Below are 24,427 nucleotides of genomic sequence, written 5' to 3' on the forward strand. Positions count from 1 at the left end.
ACATTATGAGTTGTTTTCAGAACCGTTTCGATTTTCAAATTTTCCAATCATTTAGTTGACTAATGTTAATGCTAATGCACGTTAATCGCCATTTCAGACTGTAATTGAGACTTTGTTTCAACAAATTTAGTATGTTATGAAAGTTTAAAGTTAGAAAAAGAGCTGTACAATAAGACATCATGCTCGACTTTTCTGAATTAGAGCTTTGCCAGTAAAAGGGGCATGACAGTCAGAAGCTTTGAAAGTACAGAGCTATTGGTCATTATATAAAACTTAATATTTGATGTATCAAAAACTTTGTAAAGTCAGCTAAGAATGCTACATTTTCATAGCAGTAAATATTCAAGTCGCATATGTATGTGGTAAGTATGGTGTAAGGTTATGCATTGTTGTTTATTACATATTTTCTAACAGCATTTTCAAAAGCATGCATTATTTGATACAGTGTACTGTATGACACTGTTAATACATTTTTTTCACGAGTTCGCTTTGTTGTGCGTCTGCAGGTCAGATTTTCTCAATCCCTGGGGACTTACTTTTTAATTTAAAAGGGCTATGCATTCTATTTTAACATTTTTATTAGTCAGCCGAGAGCCAAATGAAGATAAATATATTTCTTCGCTCTTCGCTCGCTCCTGATTTTCTCAAAAACCTAAACAAATATTTAAATTATTTTTTCGCTAGCCGCCTCAATTTTTTCAGAAAAAAATCCGATGAACAACTTATCAATTTGGTGTGGCCTTAAGAAAATTAAGCACTTGAAATCCCATATCTAAATTTCTGACTTAACACAGATAAATTTTGGCTCTGGATATTGACAGCAAACTCTCCTAAATCACAAAATACTGCAATATTTTTCAGAGTGGTTGGTTCCTTCATCCTCGCTTTCTACGTCTGACTGGTCCCCCTCATAGTCCTCATACAAACTACCTGCTTCAGATGACAACTCAGATACATCCTGTCCAGAGCCGGTTTCAACATCATCCTTCATTAAAGATGAGAAATCACTGTCACGATAAACGTCCGAACGAAAATAGTTTCCATTCTCATACTTCATTGAAACCACTGTATTCACTTTTTGATATTCTACTGAATTGTCTCTACTTAGTTTATCCTTTACGTAACTGTTTCTGGGAAACTGCATCATTTCTGTATTTTGATATTGTTGGAAGTAACTCAATTTACCTGCTTCTCTTTCTCGGTTGCATATTTGCTTTTGATTACATTTCTGATAATTCTCAGGTGAATTTGAAGAATCGGAGTTTCGTTCTGAATAGGTTTGCAAATGAAAACCACTCCGATGTTTTTTCTTATCAACAGATTTACTTTGCAAATCAGCCGTTCCTTTCAAATGGCGATGCTTTTTATCAGGTTTGGTTTTCCCAGCCTGTCGACCATTACCTATAGCATTATACACTGTCTTATCATGCTTTTTCTTCATGTGCTTTTCATGTAAACACTGTTTGAGGAATCCAGTGATTGGCAATGGTAAATTAACTGACCAGGGGTCAGGCTCTGGTTCAGAGAAATCCTGCAAAAAATATACACAATTAACAGTTTAGTGTCTTTTTACATCATAGAACCACATTCAAACCAGTAAATCTTTTTAGGTTTTAACCCTTACCATGCTAAATTTCTATAATAAACTTGTCCATATTTCAATTTGGACAGTACCATTGACTGTTAAAAGGGGTGCCTACCAAAAATATACTTTACTAGTGACTTTCCTGTTTTTCATGATGGAGAAGCACATCAGATGCCACACCTGACATTATTGAAGGTATTGGTAAGGACCTGAGTAAAACCACCAAGCTAGTTGGATTCCTCATACGATAACTCAAGCCTGAATCAACAGAGGTAAGGGCAAGTGATTCGAAAAATCAGAGACCTTAACTTCTTGAACTAACAGAGGTTAGGGGCATGTAATTCCATCAGTGACCTTATTAATAACTATCTGAACCAACACAGGTTAGGGGCAAGTGATTCGAAATCAGTGACCGTTACTATTTTGACACTGTGGCCTGCTCCTTACTATAGTCCTGTTCAATAAGGGTTGTTATCTCCCCTGATTTATTACTCCCCTTGTGAACTCTTCAGTGCCAAAAGATAAGATCAGCATACATCAAAAATATTGGGGAGCAAACATGACAGACGGAAATAGTGCTAAATCTGATAAAAAAACTGTAAAATCACGGAGTTCTAATAGACATTATTGTTGTGTGTGTAGCAATTACAGAGGGAAAACTGTTGATAATAAAACTGTTACCTTACATCGGTTTCCAGCTAACAAAATACTTCAGAATGCGTGGTTAAAACGTATCAGGACTGTGAGTGCAAAGTTTGTATTCAATGAACGTAATGATCGTTTATGTTCTGCTCCCTCATACTAAGGTGTAAATACTTCATCAAAAACGACTATGTTTAACTAATTTCCAAAAGTCAAGGAATAAAATATTACAAGATGACCTCTTATACAAGATAATACCATATCAAAGTAAGTGTAACCACTACATGCCTGTCTTTGATGATATTCTATCAAGTCTTTCATTTCCAACAGTCCTCGTCTGTCTTTAAAAGCCAAAGGTGATCTACCATCCTGAAAAAATAAATTACAATTTCCATAACTAGTTCGTTTTACCCTTACCCTGCAAAATTTCTATGATGAACTTGTCCATCTTTCAATCTGGACAGTACCGTTAACTGTTAAAAGGGGTGCTTACCAAAAAGATATTGACTGAATGCCAGTGAATGGTGAACAGTGCTGATCATGATTCGACTGCACGGATGTGCAGGCTGATCATGATCTGCACTGGTCGCAAAGGCAGAATCAATCTTGTCCAGCATCATAAGGGTTAATAACCTACATAAAATTAGCTATAATTATCCAAAGTTGCCTTAACTTGATGGAGACAGGGAACTGCATTGTATTTGCCTGTTGGTCTATCACTCTTTGCTCGAGTTGATAATAATCCCTAATAATAAATTTGAACTTACATTTTACCCTACATCCTAAAGGGCCTTGTATTTTGTAAAACTAGATGGTTTGTAAAGGACTACCACCCAAATAAACTATAAACCAAACGTGTAATAAAATGAATTTTAACAATCATAACACTACCATACTGCTGGTATAGACTTTTCTCTAACTAAGGGGATAAAGTTTTACAAATTTACCCTTTTTAGGTAGTAGAAGAGCTCACAAGGGACAGAGCGCTCAACAATAATTATCTGAAACTTTTCCACATAATTCTATTTTTCCTGCAGAAATTTTGCAAAAAGTTGAAAAAGGGGCATAATTTTGTAAATTTGAGTCAGAAATATGGTACTTTGCTTAGTCAGTACAGAATCATGAAGATTTTGAAAACATTCAGTACCATAGTTCCAGATACCTGCCAGCATGCAAAGCTTCCACAAAAATTTTTAACTGAAAAAAGGCATTATTTTGCATAAATGTAAATTAGGGCTTTGAAATCTTACAGCTGAAGTCAACGCACGATGCCAAAGACATGTGAGAAGTTTGAAAACATTTGGTCATGTAGTTTCTAAGAAACATGCTTACTTGTAAAACTTTCACAAAACTTCTATGTTAGAAAGCTGCAGAATTTTGACAAAGTAAAAGCTAGAGTTATGTTGCCCTTTGGGGTCGCCTAATGGAGTCAAAGACTTGTGTGGAGTCTGAAAGCATTCTGCTTAGCTAATTCCCAGTGACATGCTTTCTTGCAAAACTTTAACCAAAGTTTGTAAATCAAGGTGAGGTCATCACATGATGCTGAAGACCTGTGTGAAGTTTGAAAACTTAGGACTAATATTTTTTTGAAAACCTGCTTACATGCATACTTTCGTGATGCAGATGCCAATGAAAGGTTGACAACAAAAGCTCTATTAATATTTGCAAGCACACTGTATAAACCATCGACTTCATCTCGACAAACTTTACCGTGAGTTAAAAGAATCTTACATGCCTGCTTGTGCATCACTGGGTTTTTCCCTATTCAAAAGACAGCATGGAATGAGAAATAGAGCTTTAGCAAGATTTATTGTCCATGATATCCAGAGGGTTGGGAAAACAGCCGTCATTTGCAGGCAGAACATGTAAGATAATTTTTCTTGCCCATCATGTTAAAAATAGATCATGATGACAAATACATCTGAGTATTTTCCTGCATTATGAATTTAGTTTGTGATGTATAATAAGGCTAATAGTGTAGTTATATCACTAAGATTCACCCTATTTTAGACAAGTTTTTTCCCAAGTTAAAGACAGGAATATCTATCTATCCATGGCACATCATCTGACTTCTGTATACTTCCGCTGTTAGATAGACAAGAATATGATGTCTCTAAAAATTTAGAAGAATTCTCCAGTTAGTTGTGGACATCCTGGTTAAATTGGTACTTGAAAATTGAAGAATGCTGAATTATTGAGTTGTTATACAATTTGTGAAACAAAATTTAGTAAATAAAGTCCAACTACCTGACTGTATATGTTTATAATTATTGATTTTCAAGTTATTCTGACATCTTTTCAATTTTATAAACAACTAATCAGATCTAACTTGAAACAAACTGAACAGAGTAACAAATACCAGTATACTGCTGTCTACCACTGACAATAACTGATATGCTAATAAAAGTACCCACATACCTTATCCATTGAGTATTCTGACATGCCGTTATCCTCCAAAATATCTGCCATCCTTTTACAACATTCCATTCCATACAAATAGTGTAATGCTGTTCTGAAATACTGAATACAAGTTTTGATATATCAGTGACTAATTTATATTATTTTCACACTCATAAGCAAACATAACCAATGCTTTTGCCAAATCTGTCCAGATATCAGGTTAAGCCAACTGTAAAAATAGAGACAAAATCTTCATCATTAAACTTTCACATCTTCAATTATAGCACATATTTTTAACCTACTAAGTTGGTAAATCACATCAATATTTAAGGTAGTGGATCTGTAACAATAACCTGCAAGTTTTATTTGATTATATCATGCCTGGGATTCAGTCAAAAATCAAAAGTCTGATAATCTACACTCTTATGCCTGAAATCTCTTTTTTTTCAATTGAGTTATATTAGGAAATTCTGGCAGTCTAAAATCTGAAATCTGAGCCAATTTGAAAAAATTCCAAGCCTGTTAGATGTTCCTTGTAAGCAATTCTTGAATTCTTCGGCTAGTATTGAAGAGCAATATGGTCAAAGAATGCAGATACAATGTATAATATTGTAGAAAATGTAACAGAATGGAAATGACAGCTCGTCATCGAATAGTTCACTTGCTTAACTGAAATATCTCATCTACTAAATGTTTGTTCAGCTACAACAATGAAATAATATCTAATGAAAAACCTGATCTCTAAAACTGTCCAGTTTTCTCTTAGTGTTGTGCATCACATATTGTACAATTTCTTTCACAACCTCATCATGTTCCCATAATACTGCCTTGTGTAAGAGAGGCTGACCATCTCCACGTACCCTGAAAAAATTTAGTTATGTTATTTTAGAGGCATTTTCTACCCAAGATTAACGGGATTGGGGTATCTTTTTCAACCAAGTGCATTTCTTCACATTAACAGATTATGTACCATCAGGGTTAACCTGAATATCTCCTATGTTTGGATCCCTTAAAACCATGGATTCCTCTAGCAGTTTCCTCATACCCTTGGTGCATGGAGCAACAGGTTTGTTCGTTTGTTTTGGGTTTAATGCCATTTTTCAATAGTATTTCAGTTATATTCAGTTAACCTAACGAGTGTTCCTAGATTCTGTACCAGTAAAAAATTGTACTCCACAAGTAACTTCAAACTTGCCCATATGAGTAAGAGGTGGAGGATGAATGATTCCAGAACAATGGCTTTTATCAAATCTTCACGGAGAACGTACACTTCATCCGGGGATCAAACTCATGGCCCCGCGATCCATAGATCTGTGCTCTCCATATTTAGCTAAGCAGACCGGCTCAAGCAATAGGTGTTTTTCTGAAAGTAACATTTACTTTGAAGGGCAATTCATACCATAAAGAATATTCCGATTTGGCTAGTTATCAAACTTGGCCGAGCACTTACTGGCAAACAAATTTTGTTCAAGTTTGGTGAAGATCGGATGAAAAATGTTCGACTTAGAGTGCGGACACGGTTTGTGACAGACACACAGACAGATAGGAGTAAAGCAATATGTCTCCCATACCACTGTGTGGTGGAAGACATAATTAACCAATGAGTTCAGTTGGAATCCAGTCACAGGTGGAAAATGACCACCATTTCGCAATCCCTAACTACTCCCTAATTACTAGTTAGATCGGTAATTAACAGTGAAAGTTAGTCATGAGAAAATCACCATATCTCAGCCATGCCACATAATAACAGAATCTGAGAAATCAAAATGAAAATTTCTACAACCATATGCAAATGAAGCATGAATTAGACACCACAACATATATTTATCCTTTAGCCTGCTGGCGGCAAATGATTCTGCCTTTGCGACCTGTGCAGACCAAGATCATCCGTGCAGGCTGATCATGGTCTGCACTGTTCGCTATTCAGTCAGTAAATTTTCAGTGAACACTCCTTTCAATAATAAGTGGAATGGCCCCAACTGAATGATGGACTAGTCCATCATAGAAATTTAGCAGGCTAAGGGTTATAGAAGATCAAACACTTTATTTAGAATATGCATCTAATTAGAACATACCTGCAATCTGCTAAACAAACATCCAAACCTCTGTCTGACCATGATTGTGTACCAAGCATTTCCTTAACATGAGCTGCATCACCAGTAACTGTTGCTTCTCTCAATTGAATCTTGAAATCCTGCAAACAAGACAGAGCTTATATACAAGATTCAAAAGAACTAACATTTTTAAATGTCTACCAGTAACAAATTTTCTGTCAAAAATTCATGTATACGAGTTCAGTATTTTTCTATTCAAATATTCAAAGAGAATCAAAAATATTTCTTTGTTACAGATGGATTTAAAAACTTTTTAACAGTATAATAGTAAACCAGCAATCACTCAAGGTCCCCAGGGGATGAGCAAAGTCCATGAGTAATCCTGGGTTCCGAGCAATAAGCAGACTCTTCCAAACAAAGATAAAATCCTTATGGCCAAACAGCACCACTCATTTATTTTGCCAAACTGAAATTTCAAGAAAACAAGAAAACTACTTGCTAAAAATAATACAAAATTACAGCAACAAATAAAAATTTACTTAATAAATCAAAGATTTAGAATTTCACCTTAAGAAATAAACATTGCTAGTAATTCAGAATCAACACTGTCATGGATGTAGCCTAGTTTCGCACCAACAATTTTAAGTGTGTCTATACTGAGAAACACCCTGATCAGCTGAAACGCTTAAAACTGTATTGTAAACAAACTAAAAAAGAAGTCAAGGAAAAGTGCAAGAGATTCAACCAGGAAACCATGGTTAACCTCTGCAGGGTTCAAATTTAGACAAGCATACAAGCTAAATGCTAGTGGAATTTTAAAATAGCTAGTGGGTTTGAAATGTACAAGCTAATTTCAGCTAGTCAATAATATAACAAGCAAATGTCTTCAGTTTAACTGTTTTGAAGGTACACATTTTTCTTCATGAAAGGATATCATTTATGTTGACATTTTATTGTTCAAGCTACTTTAAGCTAATAGAAATATTTTGTTTGTGACTGGCTACTAACAGAGATCAATCAGTAAGTTTTGGCCAGTAAAATATTAATAGAGTAATTAAATATTACTAACTTTAGCCGGTAGCTTTTCAATTTAGCTAGTGATCAAAAAGGGCACTAGCTAATTTCAGCTAGTACAAACTATTGTTAAATTTGACCCCTGCTCTGGTATGTGAAAATGAAATGCTTGATTCAACCCTGGTTGTTCGAGCCATCAATACTCAAGCATACTAGTATATGGTGCTTCTTAGCAATATTGAATTGATAGAAAAGTATAAGAAACAAAATACCTCAAATTCTTCAGCAAGTTGCATATAGTTGATTAATTTATCATTTGGACTTGTATTTTCTGCTGTCAATGGCAACACATACTGGTAACCATGGAGACACAATGTGTTTCTATTTATAGCCTGATCCTCCTGGGAACACCAGTCAGCAACAACCTATTTAACAATAAATGGAGTCTATCTATACCCCAATATGTAATAATTATGTAACTTAAAACAGAAGGCCTTCACTGCCAAGCGGTCAAGGTCACTAACTTATAATCATCAGCCTCTAAAACCAATGTAGGTTTGATTTTGTTTTTGTTGGGTTTAATGTCACACCGACACAATTATATGTCATATGGCGACTTTCCAGCTTTGATGGTGGAGGAAGACTCCAGGTGCCCTTCCTTTCTTTATTTATCACGAGCGGGCACTGGGTAGAACCACCGACCTTCCATAAGCCAGCTGGATGGCTTCCTCACATTAAGAATTCAATGCACAGATTCAGACTTGAACCCACATCAGTGAGGGGCAAGTGATTTGAAGCCAGCGACCTTAACCACTCGGCCACGGAGGCCCCCACTGTAGGTTTGAGCAACACTTGGACTGTTCATGTGAAGAAAAATTTTAGGATGTTTATAGGAGGTCTGTGTTAAAAAAATTCAATCATCTTACAACCCTGTGGCATATTTTATCTTTACTTCAAAAGTTTCTTGTTTGCCACACTTGCCAATTTTGGTAGTCTCGATATTTTTTTCTCCAATATCTGGACGAAGACCAATACCAAATTAATTTTATGAAAAAACTCACTTAAAAATACTGGCCATAGTCCTAAACAATACATAAAGCACACAGAAATGATGGGCAAATGAATCAGTTAAGAACCTTAGCCACTCCTGTATCAAAAGCTTCAAAGTACACAAAGTGGAATTTTTTACGAATATTACATTTCTCTACATTATAATACAATCTGTTACTAAAAACTGTCAGTAACATATTCACATGGCACTTAAAATTATGAATATTATGTCATAGCTGCCATTTAGTAACACTTACAATTTCATGTAATTTTCGGTGAACTATGTTTTACATATTCTAGTGAGACTTACAATTTCAAGTAAAAAATGTAAAAGAAAAAATACTTACAACATCAATTTTTGTATCATACTGTTCTCTGCCATTCACAACAGCATACTCTCTTGCATTAATGTTGCCCTAAAATTTAATTTCAATAAAATAAAAATCATTTTCATATAATACACTCATACTTGAAAGTTCGGTTTTATGGATCACAAGGCTATAAATGGCCAGTATCGCTGCAATTTTCAATAAACAACAAATACTCTCAGACATTAAACTTAGACATTTTGCAATTTCATGTACAGTCCAGCCCTGAAAAGTATTTTTCCTGTGGGTAATAATTTAGGCCTGTTGTTACTACTGTTAAATCATTATTACTTCATGAGAGCCATGAGAAAACCAACATAGTGGCTCTGCGACCAGCATGGATCCAGACCAGCCTGCGCATCCGCGCAGTCTGGTCAGGATCCATGCTGTTCGCTAACAGTTTCTCTAATTCCAATAGGCTTTGAAAGCGAACAGCATGGATCCTGACCAGACTGCGTGGATGTGCAGGCTGGTCTGGATCCATGCTGGTCACAAAGCCACTATGTTGGTTTTCAGATGGCGCGGCTCACTTATTTTTGTGGATTTCAAAGTTGTGTCCATTCACAAAATAAAATCCCAATGAAGGCATTAAATTAATTTTTATTTCATTTTGAAAATGTCATATTCTAAAAGCTAAGTGCCAAAGAAATAGCTACTTTGGTATGAACCATTTTAATGACTTCACATTTCACTGCAGTGAGCATTCAGAAAGAGTGTTCAAAAAGAAAGTTCTAAATTAACAAAAAATCTGTAATTACCTCAATTCTTTGTGTAAGCACATGGGCTGAGCAGGCTTTCAGTATATCATAGAACAGATCGATATCCACCACGTGCTCTATGCAGTAAAATATCACATTCCTTCCCTGGAAAAAAATTTGGAACACATTTGTGACCAGTTTTTCATCCTTTAATACTAGATGTAAGGCATAATGTTAGGATGATAATCTTTGCCTGTCCTTTAATTTTTCTTTTTTCAAATGATTGTAATATAGTTTTCATACTACAGACAAATAACTTATGCAGTATGATTTTTGGTTATCATTTTTTTTTTTTGCTGGGGAGGGTTGGGTTTGTCTTCATACCGTCACAGTAAAAGCTCACAGGTGACTTTCCAGCTCCTGATGGTGGAGGAAAACCAAAGATGGCACTCCAAGCATTATTTATCATGGGCGGGTATATCGGCAGAACCACCGACCTTCTAAAAAGCCAGCTGGATTGCTTCCTCATATGAAGAATTCTATGCCCAAAGTGAGGTTCGAACCTACATCTGTGAGGATTAAGTGATTTGACTATGCAGCATGACTGCTGTATGCCCTTTTCTCCAGATACAGAAAGAAAATCTTTTCGATAGCCTACTGATCACTCAACATGTACAAAACAACATGCACACAACTACTTCTTTGAAGAAAAATATTTACTGGTAGGCTACATTAGGCCTATATGTATTACTCACAATTTTGACACTACATTTCTCCTTGAGTTTTACACACAAAAACTGATTTACAAATATAACACCATTATCAAAATACCCTGCAACTCAATGTATTACCTTATAGTAAAGCTGGTCAACTGGCACTGGTTTTCTTGGAATGGTAAATCTCAGCATGTCTGTATCCAAAGTAGGTATGTGGGATAAAGCAGCAAAATACAGAGGCAGCTCCATCTACAAATAAAGCTGTATGTTACCGTTCTTTAAATCAGAAATCTTTTAAACAGATTCATCATTGCTATATTCACCTACTGTCAGTACTCTAGACAAGAGCTGTCCGTAAGACAGCGCGCTCGACTTTTCTCAATGCTTGACTCTGAATTAGAGCTTTGCCAGAAAAAAAAAATTCTAAGTTAAAAAGGGACATAACTCTGTCAAAATTCAAATCAGAGTTTTGGGAATTGTGTCTCCTGGTGTAGACTTTGATAGTAAATAACTATTTTGAGTTTCAAGTCAAAAGCTTTAATAGTAACAGAGATATTTGACTTTTAACAAAAAAATTTAAGTCAAAAAGGGGCATAATTCTGTCAAAACTCAAACCAGAGTTATGGGGATTGTTTCTCCTGGTGTAGATTTTGATGGTAAATAATTATTTTAAGTTTCAAGTCAATAGCTTTGATAGTAACAAAGATATTTGACTTTATCAAAAACTTTAACAAACAAGAGGACCATGATGGTCCTGAATCGCTCACCTCTTCCCACACGACCCAGTTTTGAGTATGACGTCTTTTTTTCTATTATTTGACATAGTGACCTAGTTTTGAACTTGACATAGGTATTATCAAGATAAAAATTATGGCCAATTTTCATGAAGATCCATTGAAAAATATGGTCTCTAGAGAGGTAACAAGGTTTTTCTATTATTTGACCTATTGACCTAGTTTTCGAAGGTACGTGACCCTGTTTTGAACTTTACCTAGATATCATCAAGGTGAACATTCTCACTAATTTTCATGAAGATCTCATGAAAAATGTGGCCTCTAGAGAGGTCACAAGGTTTTTCTATTTTTAAACCTACTGGCCTAGTTTTTGACCGCACGTGACCTGGTTTCGAAACTGACCTAGATATCATCAAGGTGAACATTCTCACCAATTTTCATGAAGATCCATTGAAAAATATGGCCTCTAGAGAGGTCAAAAGATTTTAATAATTTTAGACCTACTGACCTAGTTTTTTACCGCAGCTGACCCAGTTCCATATTTGACCTAGATATCATCAAGATGAACATTCAGACCAACTTTCATACAGATCCCATGAAAAGTATGGCCTCTAGAGAGGTCACAAGTTTTTTTTTTTTATTTGACCTACTGACCTAGTTTTTTAAGGCACGTGACCCAGTTTCAAACTTGACCTAGATATCATCAAGGTGAACATTCTGACCAATTTTCATGAAGATCCATTCAAAAGTATGGCCTCTAGAGAGGTCACAAGGTTTTTCTATTTTTAGACCTACTGACCTAGTTTTTGACCGCAGTTCACCCAGTTTCGAACTTGACCTAGATATCATCAAGATGAACATTCAGACCAATTTTCATACAGATCCCATGAAAAATATGGCCTTTAGAGAGGTCACAAGGTTTTTCTATTATTTGACCTACTGATCTAGTTTTTGAAGGCACGTGACCCACTTTCGAACCTGAGCTAGATATCATCAAGATGGACATTCAGACCAACTTTCATATAGATCCATTGAAAAATATGGCCTCTAGAGAGGTCACAAGGTGTTTCTATTATCTGACCTACTGACCTAGTTTTTGACGGCACGTGACCCACTTTCGAACTTGACCTAGATCTCATCAAGATGAACATTCTAACCAATTTTCATGAAGATCTCATGAAATATATGGCCTCTAGAGAGGTCACAAGGTTTTTCTATTTTTAGATCTACTGACCTAGTTTTTGATCGCACGTGACCCAGTTTCGAACTTGACCTAGATATCATCAAGAAGAACACTCAGACCAACTTTCATACAGATCCCATGAAAAATATGGCCTTTAGAGCGGTCACAAGGTTTTTCTATTAATTGACCTACTGACCTAGTTTTTGATGGCACGTGACCCAGTTTCGAACTTGACCTAGATATCATCAAGGTGAACGTTCTGACCAATTTTCATGAAAATCTTGTGAAATATATGGCCTCTAGAGAGGTCACAAGGTTTTTCTATTTTTAGACCTACTGACCTAGTTTTTGATGGCACGTGACCCAGTTTTAAACTTGACCTAGATATCATCAAGGTGAACATTCTGACCAATTTTCATGAAGATCTTGTGTAATATATGGCCTCTAGAGAGGTCACAAGGTTTTTCTATTTTTAGACCTACTGACCTAGTTTTTGATGGCACGTGACCCAGTTTCGAACTTGACCTAGACATCATCAAGATGAACATTCTGACCAACTTTCATAAAAATCCCATGAAAAATGTGACCTCTAGAGTGGTCACAAGCAAAAGTTTACGGACGCACGCACGCACTGACGCACGGACGGACGACGGACACCGCGCGATCACAAAAGCTCACCTTGTCACTTTGTGACAGGTGAGCTAAAAATTCTAAGTTAAAAAGGGGCATAATTCTGTCAAAATTCAAATCAGAGTTATGGGGATTGTTTCTTCTGGTGTAGACTTTGATAATAAATAACTATTTTAAGTTTCAATCAATAGCTTTGATAGTAACAGAGATATTTGACTTTATCAAAAACTTTAACAAAAAATTCTAAGTTAAAAAGAGGCATAATTCTGTCAAAATTCAATCAGAGTTATGGGGATTGTTTCTCCTGGTGTAGACTTTGATAATAAATAACTATTTTAAGTTTCAAGTCAATAGCTTTGATAGTAACAGAGATATTTGACTTTATCAAAAACTTTAACCAACGGCGACGCCGACGCCAGGGCGAGTACAATAGCTCTACTTTTTCTTCGAAAAGTCGAGCTAAAAATAAATAACTGCAAAAAAGCTGTCATCTACATGTATGAGTCTCACAAATTAGTCATATATCACAAACATTCTACCATGCGCATCAATTCCAAAATAACGAGGTTCAAGACTTGCGAAAATAACTCATTTTACAGGATCTTAACACTGTCCAAAATCAAAACTGCAGCATTGCTGGATAGGTTGTATCAGTCTTTCTGATGGTTTCAACTCTCATCTGGGTAACAGTCAAGTCACCTCATATCCGTATAACACCAAAAGGGTAGAATGATTCAAGAAGTGTCGAGCTTTCTTCACTGTTTGACTAAAGTACAGTAGGATAAACTAACTGTTGTATGCTATTTGTTTCCCAATAATTTCTTCAGTTATTAGTTACCACATTCATATAACAATCAAAATTTTAATATCTTTTTCTTAATTTTTTTTGTACCTTAGTATCAACATTTTGACAAATGTACAAATGACTTGTACCTCATTTTCCCCTTGCATACTGGAGTCAAGTCGTGCTCCGTGTTTTAGGAGTAACTCAACCATGTCTTTGTCATTGTTACAGATGGCATAGAATAGTGGGGTTGCTCCCATCTCAGCCTGAAATATAGAAGAATTTAACATCAAAGTACTTGGCAGCCTGTTTCAAAACAAAATTAATTACAGCCTTGTACTGTTAGTGTATGAAACATTAACCATATGTTCAACAATAAAAGTATTCTTTTCTACAGTTTCAAATCTTTTGTCTCTTTTAAGAGAAAATATTGACAAAAGATGCTGAATACCAAAGCTCCCATTAAGGTTGTTTACTGTAATGACATTCAGCAATTTCTGTGTGATTGCATAGTTTTGCTTGGCTAAATGGTATTCTTCAATTTAAATATACAGTCTTGTAGATCAACCTGCACATGACTTTCTGTAAAAGATGGAAGATGCCGAAAAGGCAGAAGGAGAATATATACTCTGTTGATTGTCAAGGTTCACAACCTTCATATAAATACTTCATATTCAGTTACCCTTGCACGTATTTTGTTCAAGTTCCATACAGACAGTATATCCTTAGGGGGACCAGTACATTTTTATACAATCTCACCAGGCATACGTATGTTTTAGACAACACAAAAAATGACATCAGATGACCTTCAGCTTTTCCCGGAAGTAAAGAAAATGAAAGTACACAGGCTACTTGAAAACAAAAGTCGCATTTGCATTGGTCTATAGTCAGGGTTCATGCGCAGGGGTCACCCCGTCTAAATGTATGCACGTGGCCTTTTTTTTTTGGCTAATGGAGAGTCCATTTTCAGCATTTTCTTACGATCTGAAAATACCTGAGCTTTCGCATGACATGTCAGCTTTTCATCTACAAAACAATATTTGCTCTCGGGAAAAACATAAATCCCAGTGGTTCATAACGGAGTAGGGTATATGGAGAGTTTGGGAATGTTGTCAAACCATTCAAAAGGTCCTTTTAGATGTTGTCTAAATGTCAGTATATGCCTTGGATGTCAGATATTTCCATATTAGAGAGCTGCAGACCTAGATATTTCAGAAATACTTTCATATGAATTTCATGTAATAAATGTTGATTCTTAGCCTGAAAGGGCCATCAGATGCTAGTACGATTTAATACGCTTCAGCTTGGGAAAGGACATGTAGATGATAAAGGTCTAACCAGGGTAAGCTTATTACCATATTTTTCAAGTTGATATTGACACGGTTATTTGACTGTAGCACCTTCTTAACTGTGAAATAATCTCCCGCCAGTGCACTGTGTGCCATATCCTGTAATAAAAACATCAAGCTAGAAAACTAGAATATGTATCATACGTTAGGAATTTGATTGCGGTCTTAATTTAGGAGCTACTGACATTCTGTGCAGAAAATTGTCAGCAACACATGTCTCAGTCTACAAAATGAAACTAATATTTTCGTCATTCTTGAAGTTATGATTCCTACCAAGACATGAAGCATCTGAAACTGCTGGAACTTTACCACTCATAATATCCTGACTGGAAGCCATAAATGATAAAAATTTGAATGTGGTAAATGAATGATATGATTTTTAAATGTTTGGAATAACCTAGTAAGACCTTAGTTATAAAATACACTTGAAAATCAACTAAATAAGACTAGTCTTTAAATTCTTTCCTATTAGAGTGCATTTATGTATTTTAAACAGTAAATTATGAAACAAAAGGGCCAGTATCAGAAAAAAAAAAGTTAACCTGAGTCACTGTTAGTGGGTAGTATGCAAAGATCTAACTTGTTGTTGTCAATAGGAATGTTTATTGTAAAGTACGATTTTGTTACTGCTGAATAAAGTACAAGAGATTAAAATGACTTACCATGGAGGGCCCAATCCCCGAGATAACCCTTATAATACTTTCTGTTCCTTTACTGTATGCTAACTGCAGTACTGATGTTCCATCCTGTTAACATATATTGAAAACATGCTATAAAACAATGTTAAAATGTACAACTAACATAATCTTTCAGCAGTCTCAAGCCAGTATTTCATAATTATGTAACTATGTGACCTGTGGTTAACTTCTGATTTCGTGAAATTTGTAATGCTAATCATTCACGATTCTATAAATGACCAACTTTTCACTGAAATAAAAACAAAAGCAGATCTGATACAAATAGAAAACTTTCCACTATGAGGCATAACAAACATTGCAGAAAAAAAGTCATAAAATCGTAGAAACTAAAGTAAATATAATGTAAAATGCCCCTTTACATTTACAGACTCTAAATTTTCTTTTGGACTCCAACGAAGTCAACCAGAACTAAAAGAACTACTCTTACAACTTTATATAAATCATTCATTATAAAGACTGGTAAAATATGTAAATAGTAAGAGAATTTCAACAAACCTTCACTACTTTTATATTACACCATTGATTAATCAACCTTCTAACAGTGCAAGCATCATCTGAATCCACAGCACGCCATATTCCGGGCTACGATATAGAATTATATACATTAAATACATGTTATATACATAATACACATGTACTTGCATGAAAAAAACAAACACATGTCCTTTTCTGTCTGAAAATTCTTTGTTTTGTTTTTCATTCTTTAACAGTTAAATACAATATGAAATCACAGAAATTAGAGATGAACTTATTTTCCTGCTTTCTGTGGCTGGACCAATGAATAAAATTTAATTCATGTCCAAGTAAAATAGCTATTTCAGTCTGAAACCATGTAACTCTGATATTGCTGAAATAACATGTAGAGTAAATGAAAACGAGAATAAAATGCAATATTTCATTGTTATTGTACATTCTGAAAATGCAGATCATTGTATGTAGAATGGCAAGCCATGATCAACAATAGTTATATTGTATTTCTCTACAAGTTATCATTACCAGGACAATAAGTTTTTTTTTGCAGATGCAAATGGAAATCAAAAACTGATGAAATGTTTGCCTGTCCTTTGTTTAAAAATTCCTTCCTACTGCACTGAACATGCTGACTTAGGCTGTTAAAAAAGAACTATTGAAAACAAAGGCTGATTTGTGAAATATGACACAAAAAATTGAAAATATGAATTTTTTCTTGAGTCACTAGCACTGTTACATACCATGTACTCCAGCACTCTGGCTCTGATCTGTTTTGGCAGTTCATCTTCTTGCAAAATGTACTGCAGTACATCTAAACCATCCTTCAAAAAAGTCATGTAACTACAGCATTACAAATAAAGAAAACAATTTGCTGAAAATTGCTTATTTTGTATGTTTTCTCATTGTGTCATTGTGTCTAATATTGTACTTCATAGTCTTCAGAATACCTGTGGCCATACCTTTGTTATTTGAAATGAAGTCTAATTTCTGTTGAAGTAATGCTGATTCCAAATGGTGAGATTAAACTTTACCATGCTGAATTTCTAAAATGGATGGGTCTATCATTCAATTTTAGCAGTACCGTTTATTATACGAAGGGGTGTTGACTGAAAGTCTACCGACTGAATTGCAAACAGTGCAGACCATGATCAGACTGCATGAGTGTGCAGGCTGATCTTGGTCTGCACTGGCTGCAAAAGCAAAATCACTTGCTGCCAGTAAGTTAAAGGTTAAAAGTCTATCCATAAGGAAGTCGTATACCTGACACATTCCTTTTGCAACTAAAAATCCCATCCATGAATCAGATAAACCAACGAAAGGCCATAACAATTTATTTGTTGGGGGAAGCAGGGAGGAGTTAATGTCACACACAATCGTAAGTTATATGGCAACTTTCATACTTTTGTTTATGGATGAGGAGCTGAGGACTATTAGTGCCCCTCCTGTATTATTTCCGGTCCGAGCAGGCACTTGTGTAGAATCAAGTACCTTTCCTTAACCTAGCTTGATGGCTACCTCATATGAAAGAATTCATTATTCTACATCCAAAGCGTGGTTTCAAACACACAGCAGAGTAGCCCATAAAAAATACTGGACAAATTCCATACAAGTAAAAAAAACTCGTGCTCACTTTTCACACAGCCAAACAAAAGCATTCCTTACATTTGTTTTCCCAAAATGAAAAACTATGCATGCTCAAAATTATTCATGGCAAATGAAAAGTTAACTTTACATCTAATTAATGTCAAAAACTGTTGCTGTTCAAGTTTAAGAGTACATTTAGGTAATCATTATAAAAGCCTTGTGTAAAACTGTTCATTTTTTTTACTATATTTTCCAAGTAATATTTTTCATTTTCATATTTCGCTTGTACACCTACCTTGTTTTTTAAGCAACTGTCAGCTCCACATCTTAGGAATGCTACAACCAGATCATCTGACAGAAGGCCTATATCAGCTGTCTTAAGGTAACACAATAAAGCTGTATCCCCATTCTATAAAAACAAGAGATATTTAACCATTAAAGGGCACTTCAAAATTTACAAGTACATTGAATTAAGAATTAAATATCCAAAATAGTGAATTGTTGTTGAATAAAGCCATTGTTTAGCATTCAGATGCAAAGGAATCATATCACAAGAGTGCAGCTAAAGTGGTAAAAGAGTACCTACACATCTGAATGACAATGATTTTATTCAATAGAAAATCACTGAGATTTATAATTTTGATTCTAACACAATATAAAAAATCACTATCTTACATCCTTGACAACATCCACCAAATATTTGTTTGTTTTATGTGGTCTTTTTTCCCAGCATGCCATTATGATGTTTGACACTATGACATAGTAAATTAATTGTGACATACAAACAGTGATTTCATTGCATAATTGCAGTATCAGTCTTCTTTGATTCACATTTAATCAATCAGGCCGTCATTAAAAAATTGTTTGCAGTAACATGAACCAAAGTTTTTTTGTGTGGGTAGGTAGGTAGGGATTTTTTTTGCATATAATCATAATACGGAGAAAAAAAAACATTTTTCATCTGACTGGCCAGAAAAAAAAAGTTTGGTTGCAGCGATTTTCATGGGTAGGTCGTGTTACCACAAACATTTTTTTCATGATAGCCTCAATAGCTTAATCACCTGTTCAGATCTTGAACAACTGGGTCCAGGGTATCATACAAGATACGATTAAGTAGTCACAAGATATCTAAAGAACCAGTTACCCTGGCTTCCTCCAACAGAAAGGCCAACTTATGCTTCTACCTCAAAAGCTGGTATTCAACTGATAATTTGTTGTTATTCTGACGATGCAAACTAGTTTTAAAACATGTACAGTACAGCAGGGCACAAATGGGAACTCGAAAATTATGCAATGTTTCAATACCACCAAAAATACATATTTACCTCATCTTGAATATTGATATCTGCACCATGTGTAGACAGCATGTACACAATCTGTGTTGCAACTCTAGCATACACTCTGCTGCTTTCACTTGCATCTGTCTGCCTGTGCAGCAAAGCCTCAACTAATATATGGTACAGTGGCAGATCCTATAAAAGAATGGTGTGATGTTCATGTATCATAGTACTATTTAATAGGTACATGAAAGGAAAGTTCTATTCAGAAATTTTCAACCAGAGCGCCAAGATGGCCCTAAGCTCACCTGTGTAACACACCATAACAGAGTAACATGTTTTACCTGGTGATTTCATGGAGACAAAATATTCTGACTAATTTTCATTAAGATTGGACCAAAAAACGTTGCCTCTTGAGTGATAACAAGCTTATTCTTTGATTTGACCTGGTGACCTAGTTTTTGACCCAACATGACCCAGATAAAAATTCATACAATATTTCATGCAGACAAACATTCTGACCAAGTTTTATGCACATCAAATGAACAACAGTGTTAACAAGCTTTTCCTTTGATTTGACTAATTGACCTAATTTTTTACCCCATATGACCCAGTTTCAAACTTGGCCTAGGAATCATCAAAATAAACATTCTGACCAAGTTTCATGAAGATAGGGTCATAAATGTGGCCTGAAGAATGTTAACAAGCTTTTCCTTTGATATGACTTTATGACCTAGTTTCTGACCCAATTTCAAACCTGGCTTAGATATCATCAAGATAAATATTCTGACAAAGTTTCATGAAGATAGGGTGATAAATGTGGCCTCTAGGTTGTTGACAAGTTTTTCCTTTGATTTGACCGGATGACCTAGTTGTTGACCCGACATGACCCAGTTTCGATCCAGGCCTAGAGATCATCATGTTAATCATTCTGTGCAAGTTTGTATCAAATCAAAGCATAAATGAAACCTCTATATTATATATATGGCAGAAAGGGCCAAGATAGAAAATTTTGCCGCTTTCAGGGGCAGTAACTCTAGAACCCATGATGGAATCTAGCCAGTTTTCAAAAGAACTGATATCTTATTGTGACTTAAGCTGTGTGTAAGTGTGGTTAAAATCAAATACAAAATGTCACTTCTATCGTGTTCACAAGGTAAAAATTACCAAAATTTGGCTCTTTCAGGGGTCAATCAGGGGCCTATGATTGGATCTGACAGAATCACAGATTCATCATGGAATCCAAGATTTATTGTTGTTGAAGATATTTTGCAAGTCTGTATCATCGAACCGTAAATGAAGTCTCTATATGGCTGCAAAAGCCAAAATAGCAAATTTCGGCTCTTTAAGGAGCCATAACTTTGGAACCCATGATGGGATCTAGCCAATTTTCGAAAGGAACCGAGATATTATGCAAATATAAGTTGTGTGCAAGTTTGATTATAGTCGATTGCAAAATGTTATCTCTATCGTGTTCACAAGCCAAAAATAGCAAATTTTGGCCCTTTAAGGGGCCATGACTCTGCAACCCACAATGGGATCTGGCCAGTGTTCAAAAGGAACCGAGATATCATGCCAATACAAGTTGTGTGCAAGTTTTATTAAAGATGATTGCAAAATGTGGTCTCTATCGTGTTCACAAGCCAAAAATAGCAAATTTTGGCCTTTTACGGGGCCATAACTCTGGAACCCATGATGGGATCTGGCCAGTTTTCAAAAGGAACCAAGATATTATGCCAATACAAGTTGTGTGCAAGTTTTATTAAAGATGATCGCAAAATGTGGTCTCTATTTTGTCCACAAGCCAAAAATGGCAAATTTTGGCCCTTTAAGGGGCCATAACTCTGGAATCCATAATGGGATCTGGCCAGTTTTCGAAAGGAACCAAGATATTATGCCCATACAAGTTGTGTGCAAGTTTGATAAAAATCAAATACAAAATGTGGTCTCTATCATGTTTACAAGGAAATTGTGGACGGACGATGGACGGACAACGGACGAAGGGTGATCACAAAAGCTCACCCTGTCACTAGTGACAGGTGAGCTAAAAATAGATATAAAGCTTTTGAGCTTGCTTACTTTTTGATTTTTAAGTGAGTACATGACATTGTGTAATATTACTCATCTTGCATTATCATTATTTCATAACATTTTGAGTGTTAAAGAATACCAATCACTGTGAAGAATGAACTTGTTAAACAATATATAAACAGAAGAAATATTTGGATAGAAAATATTATACCTTGAATAAATCTCCTGTATTTTCACTGCCATTTAAAACTTCGACCACCTCTCTTGGATTTAACTGCCTAACCAGTGAAGTGAAACTTTCATGATTAACCAGGCTGTCCATTCTAGCTAGACTGAGTGGTCTAGGCTAACTTTCCAACCTATAATGTAACAATAGATAAATAAGCCTTATGATAAGCACAAAACATTATATCAACAAGAATTGGACTATGAACAAAAATTTTTTGTCACTGATTACAATTAATGAATGAATAATTATGTAGCACTGAAAAGGTATTAGAGGTGTATGTATGAACTAAGATGTTACTGGCAGAACATTTATATGTATGCACAGAGCTAGATGTTTTAGATGTGTGTATATGTGCCATAATGTTTATGCGAAGCAATGAGATGTTTTTAGAGGTATGTATATGCACTGTGAAAACAGCTATATGTATGAAATGAGATGTTGTTACAAATATGTGTATGACCCAATAGGATTTAGAGGTACCTGTATGCACCAAGATGGTTTTAGAGGTTTGTATGATATATGCATATATAATACGATAAAATGTAGTACTAAGAAAACATCATTAAAATACTAAAACAAAACATCAGTCTTATACTATATCTGCATATGAAAAGGGTCTAAATATATACTTCTGCTGTACTTATGGAAATAGGATATTAGTTCTGTATATATAGCAAAATAGTAACACTGCATCAAAAGAAATAAATATTATAGTAATGCTGTGCTTTTATAGAAAGCCAGAACTGCATGATCAAATTCTAACACATCTAGTATTTGTAAAAATTTAAGACCTAGCCTGAATAGTATAGTGAGTATACTTGGAAAAAGACAAACTTTTATAAAAATGACTAATTAAAATTTGTTGAAAACTTTAACCCTTATCATGCTGGACACAAATAACTCTGCCTTTGCAATCAGTGCAGATCATAATCAGCCTGCACATCCATGCAGTCTGATCATGATCTGCACTGTTTGCCTTTCAGTCAGTATCTTTTTGGTAAGCACCCCTTTTAACAGTTAATGACACTGTCCATATTGAAAGATGGACAAGTTCATTGCAGAAATTTAGCAGGGTAAGTGTTAATGTTAACTTTTTATGTAAAAGCATTATTCCTGCATTTCATATACAACTTCTTTCATATATTTGCAAAAACACCTGAGTGAATAACTGATCTGGAGATTGCTAATTTTAATCTATCTCGAGAAAAATTTGACATGAACTTTTATGTGTTAGTGAAAGTATATTACAGTATTAAAAAATAAATAATTATGAAATTTATGTAGATTAAGTAGTTGTTATTTTTCATCTCCTGAAAATTACTGCAATGAACTTTGTATTAAACATTTTAGTGCGACCATTGAAGGTATTGCAAACAAATACAAACTTAAAAAGTTGTGTTGTTGTCTTTATTGTTTCTTAAAGAAGTATCAAACTGCATTCTGAAACTGACTGAGCAGTGAATCAATTACAATTAGTCAGTGTACCAAATTCAGTATTTTTATAAATGTACAACTGTATGTTTTAGTGTATACACCTAGAAGTTTTTAGAGGTATATGTAAGTACTGAGATGTAAAACTACATAAGTTGCCTTTGTAACTGTAATCTAGCAGTGTCATTATATGCTGAAACAATTCAGCTTCAAATATTCTGTTATGACTTGATGGACCACCTCAATAGCCTAGTGGTAGAGTGTCCACTTTATGTGTGGGAGGTCTGGGGTTCGATCCCCGGCCATGTCATACCAAAGACGTGATAAATGGTACCGGTAGCTCCCTTGCTTGGTACTCAGCACTGAAAGGGTTGTACCAGGAGGTAAAATAAGCACAGGTAAGTATCAGTAACTGGATACCTAGTTTGTCGGACAAGAGCTTTCTAGCTCGTGTTGTGTGTTGGATTATATATATGCAACGTAAAATAACGCTCAACTTTACCTCCGACGCAACCAAAAGAAAATAGCACGTTATAGTAACTAGGCCCCGAGCATCATCATTATATATATCAGATCCATCATCTTTTAGATGTAAAATTTGGTTTCAACTAATTAGCTGACAGAAGTTCATTCACATATGCCAAATATGCCCTGAACCTTCCTTACTGTTACACAAATTTCAAGTTGCACTTTTCAGCCAAGTTTAATTATTATCTCTCATCCTAGTAAAAGTCAGTATAAAGTCCAATAGTTTGGTCTAGACTTGATTATAAATAAGCAGTGGGTAAAAGAAAACCTCTATCTGATTTGTCAATGCATCAACGCAATAAATGCGAAAAATGTAATCCATTCATTTTTATTGATTTGCTCAGCCTCAGCAGCCAATGGACGAGTTATTATTTGTTGATTTGTTGATCACAGCTAAATTGGTTTTTATAATATGTCAAAATAATTAATAATATTTATTTATTTGAAATTGTTGCAACTAACCTATATTAGATATCAGAACGATATCTTTTTCAGAATAACGAAACAAAATATCAATGCTAAATTATTCTTTGCGAATGATAACGTTCAGCCCCTAACAAAACTAGCGGAAAGGAGAGTGCAGCGAAAAGCGATAACTTAACAAGGGAGCATTAGTAAAGAGGAACACGATTTGTAAACAATTTGAACAACCATAAACACTTATTTAACGGCTACAAAGTAAAAACACATGTTTTATGATCAGCATATTTATGAAGGGTTCGACGTATTATATGTAATATTGTCATATTACAAAATGTTATAGGCCAAAATAATCTATAACCACAAAGTACAGGGCAATGATAAAACACACTCAATCAGGTAGCTTGAGCTTATATATGGAAGCAAACATGAATATTGTTGTATTTCTATGTTATAGTATATGAAGGTGAATCGGTGATATGAAATTTCCAAATGAAAAATTTAACACAGTTGTATTTTGTAAGTTTATTCCAAGAAGTGCCAGGGAAATC

The 24,427-nt window shown here is 35.0% G+C and overlaps 1 protein-coding gene across 1 annotated transcript; it reads right to left on the reverse strand.

The window, feature by feature from the left end:
• Positions 1 to 747: 747 nt before the first annotated feature.
• LOC123548889 (uncharacterized) lies at positions 748 to 23,811 on the reverse strand. Its single transcript, XM_053545899.1, has 18 exons — positions 23,725 to 23,811; positions 21,480 to 21,627; positions 19,286 to 19,432; positions 18,256 to 18,369; positions 17,117 to 17,197; positions 16,401 to 16,487; positions 15,870 to 15,953; positions 15,214 to 15,306; positions 14,008 to 14,124; positions 10,663 to 10,776; positions 9,872 to 9,976; positions 9,093 to 9,161; positions 7,968 to 8,120; positions 6,703 to 6,821; positions 5,362 to 5,488; positions 4,646 to 4,747; positions 2,516 to 2,596; positions 748 to 1,531 (listed from the first exon to the last, which is right to left on the reverse strand). The coding sequence occupies exons 2-18, from the start codon at positions 21,588 to 21,590 to the stop codon at positions 836 to 838; spliced, it is 2,400 nt and encodes a 799-aa protein (XP_053401874.1). The 5' UTR covers positions 21,591 to 21,627; positions 23,725 to 23,811; the 3' UTR covers positions 748 to 835.
• Positions 23,812 to 24,427: the final 616 nt, after the last annotated feature.

This window comes from Mercenaria mercenaria, chromosome 6 (assembly GCF_021730395.1).
Source record: "Mercenaria mercenaria strain notata chromosome 6, MADL_Memer_1, whole genome shotgun sequence".
Lineage (NCBI taxonomy): Eukaryota > Metazoa > Mollusca > Bivalvia > Venerida > Veneridae > Mercenaria > Mercenaria mercenaria.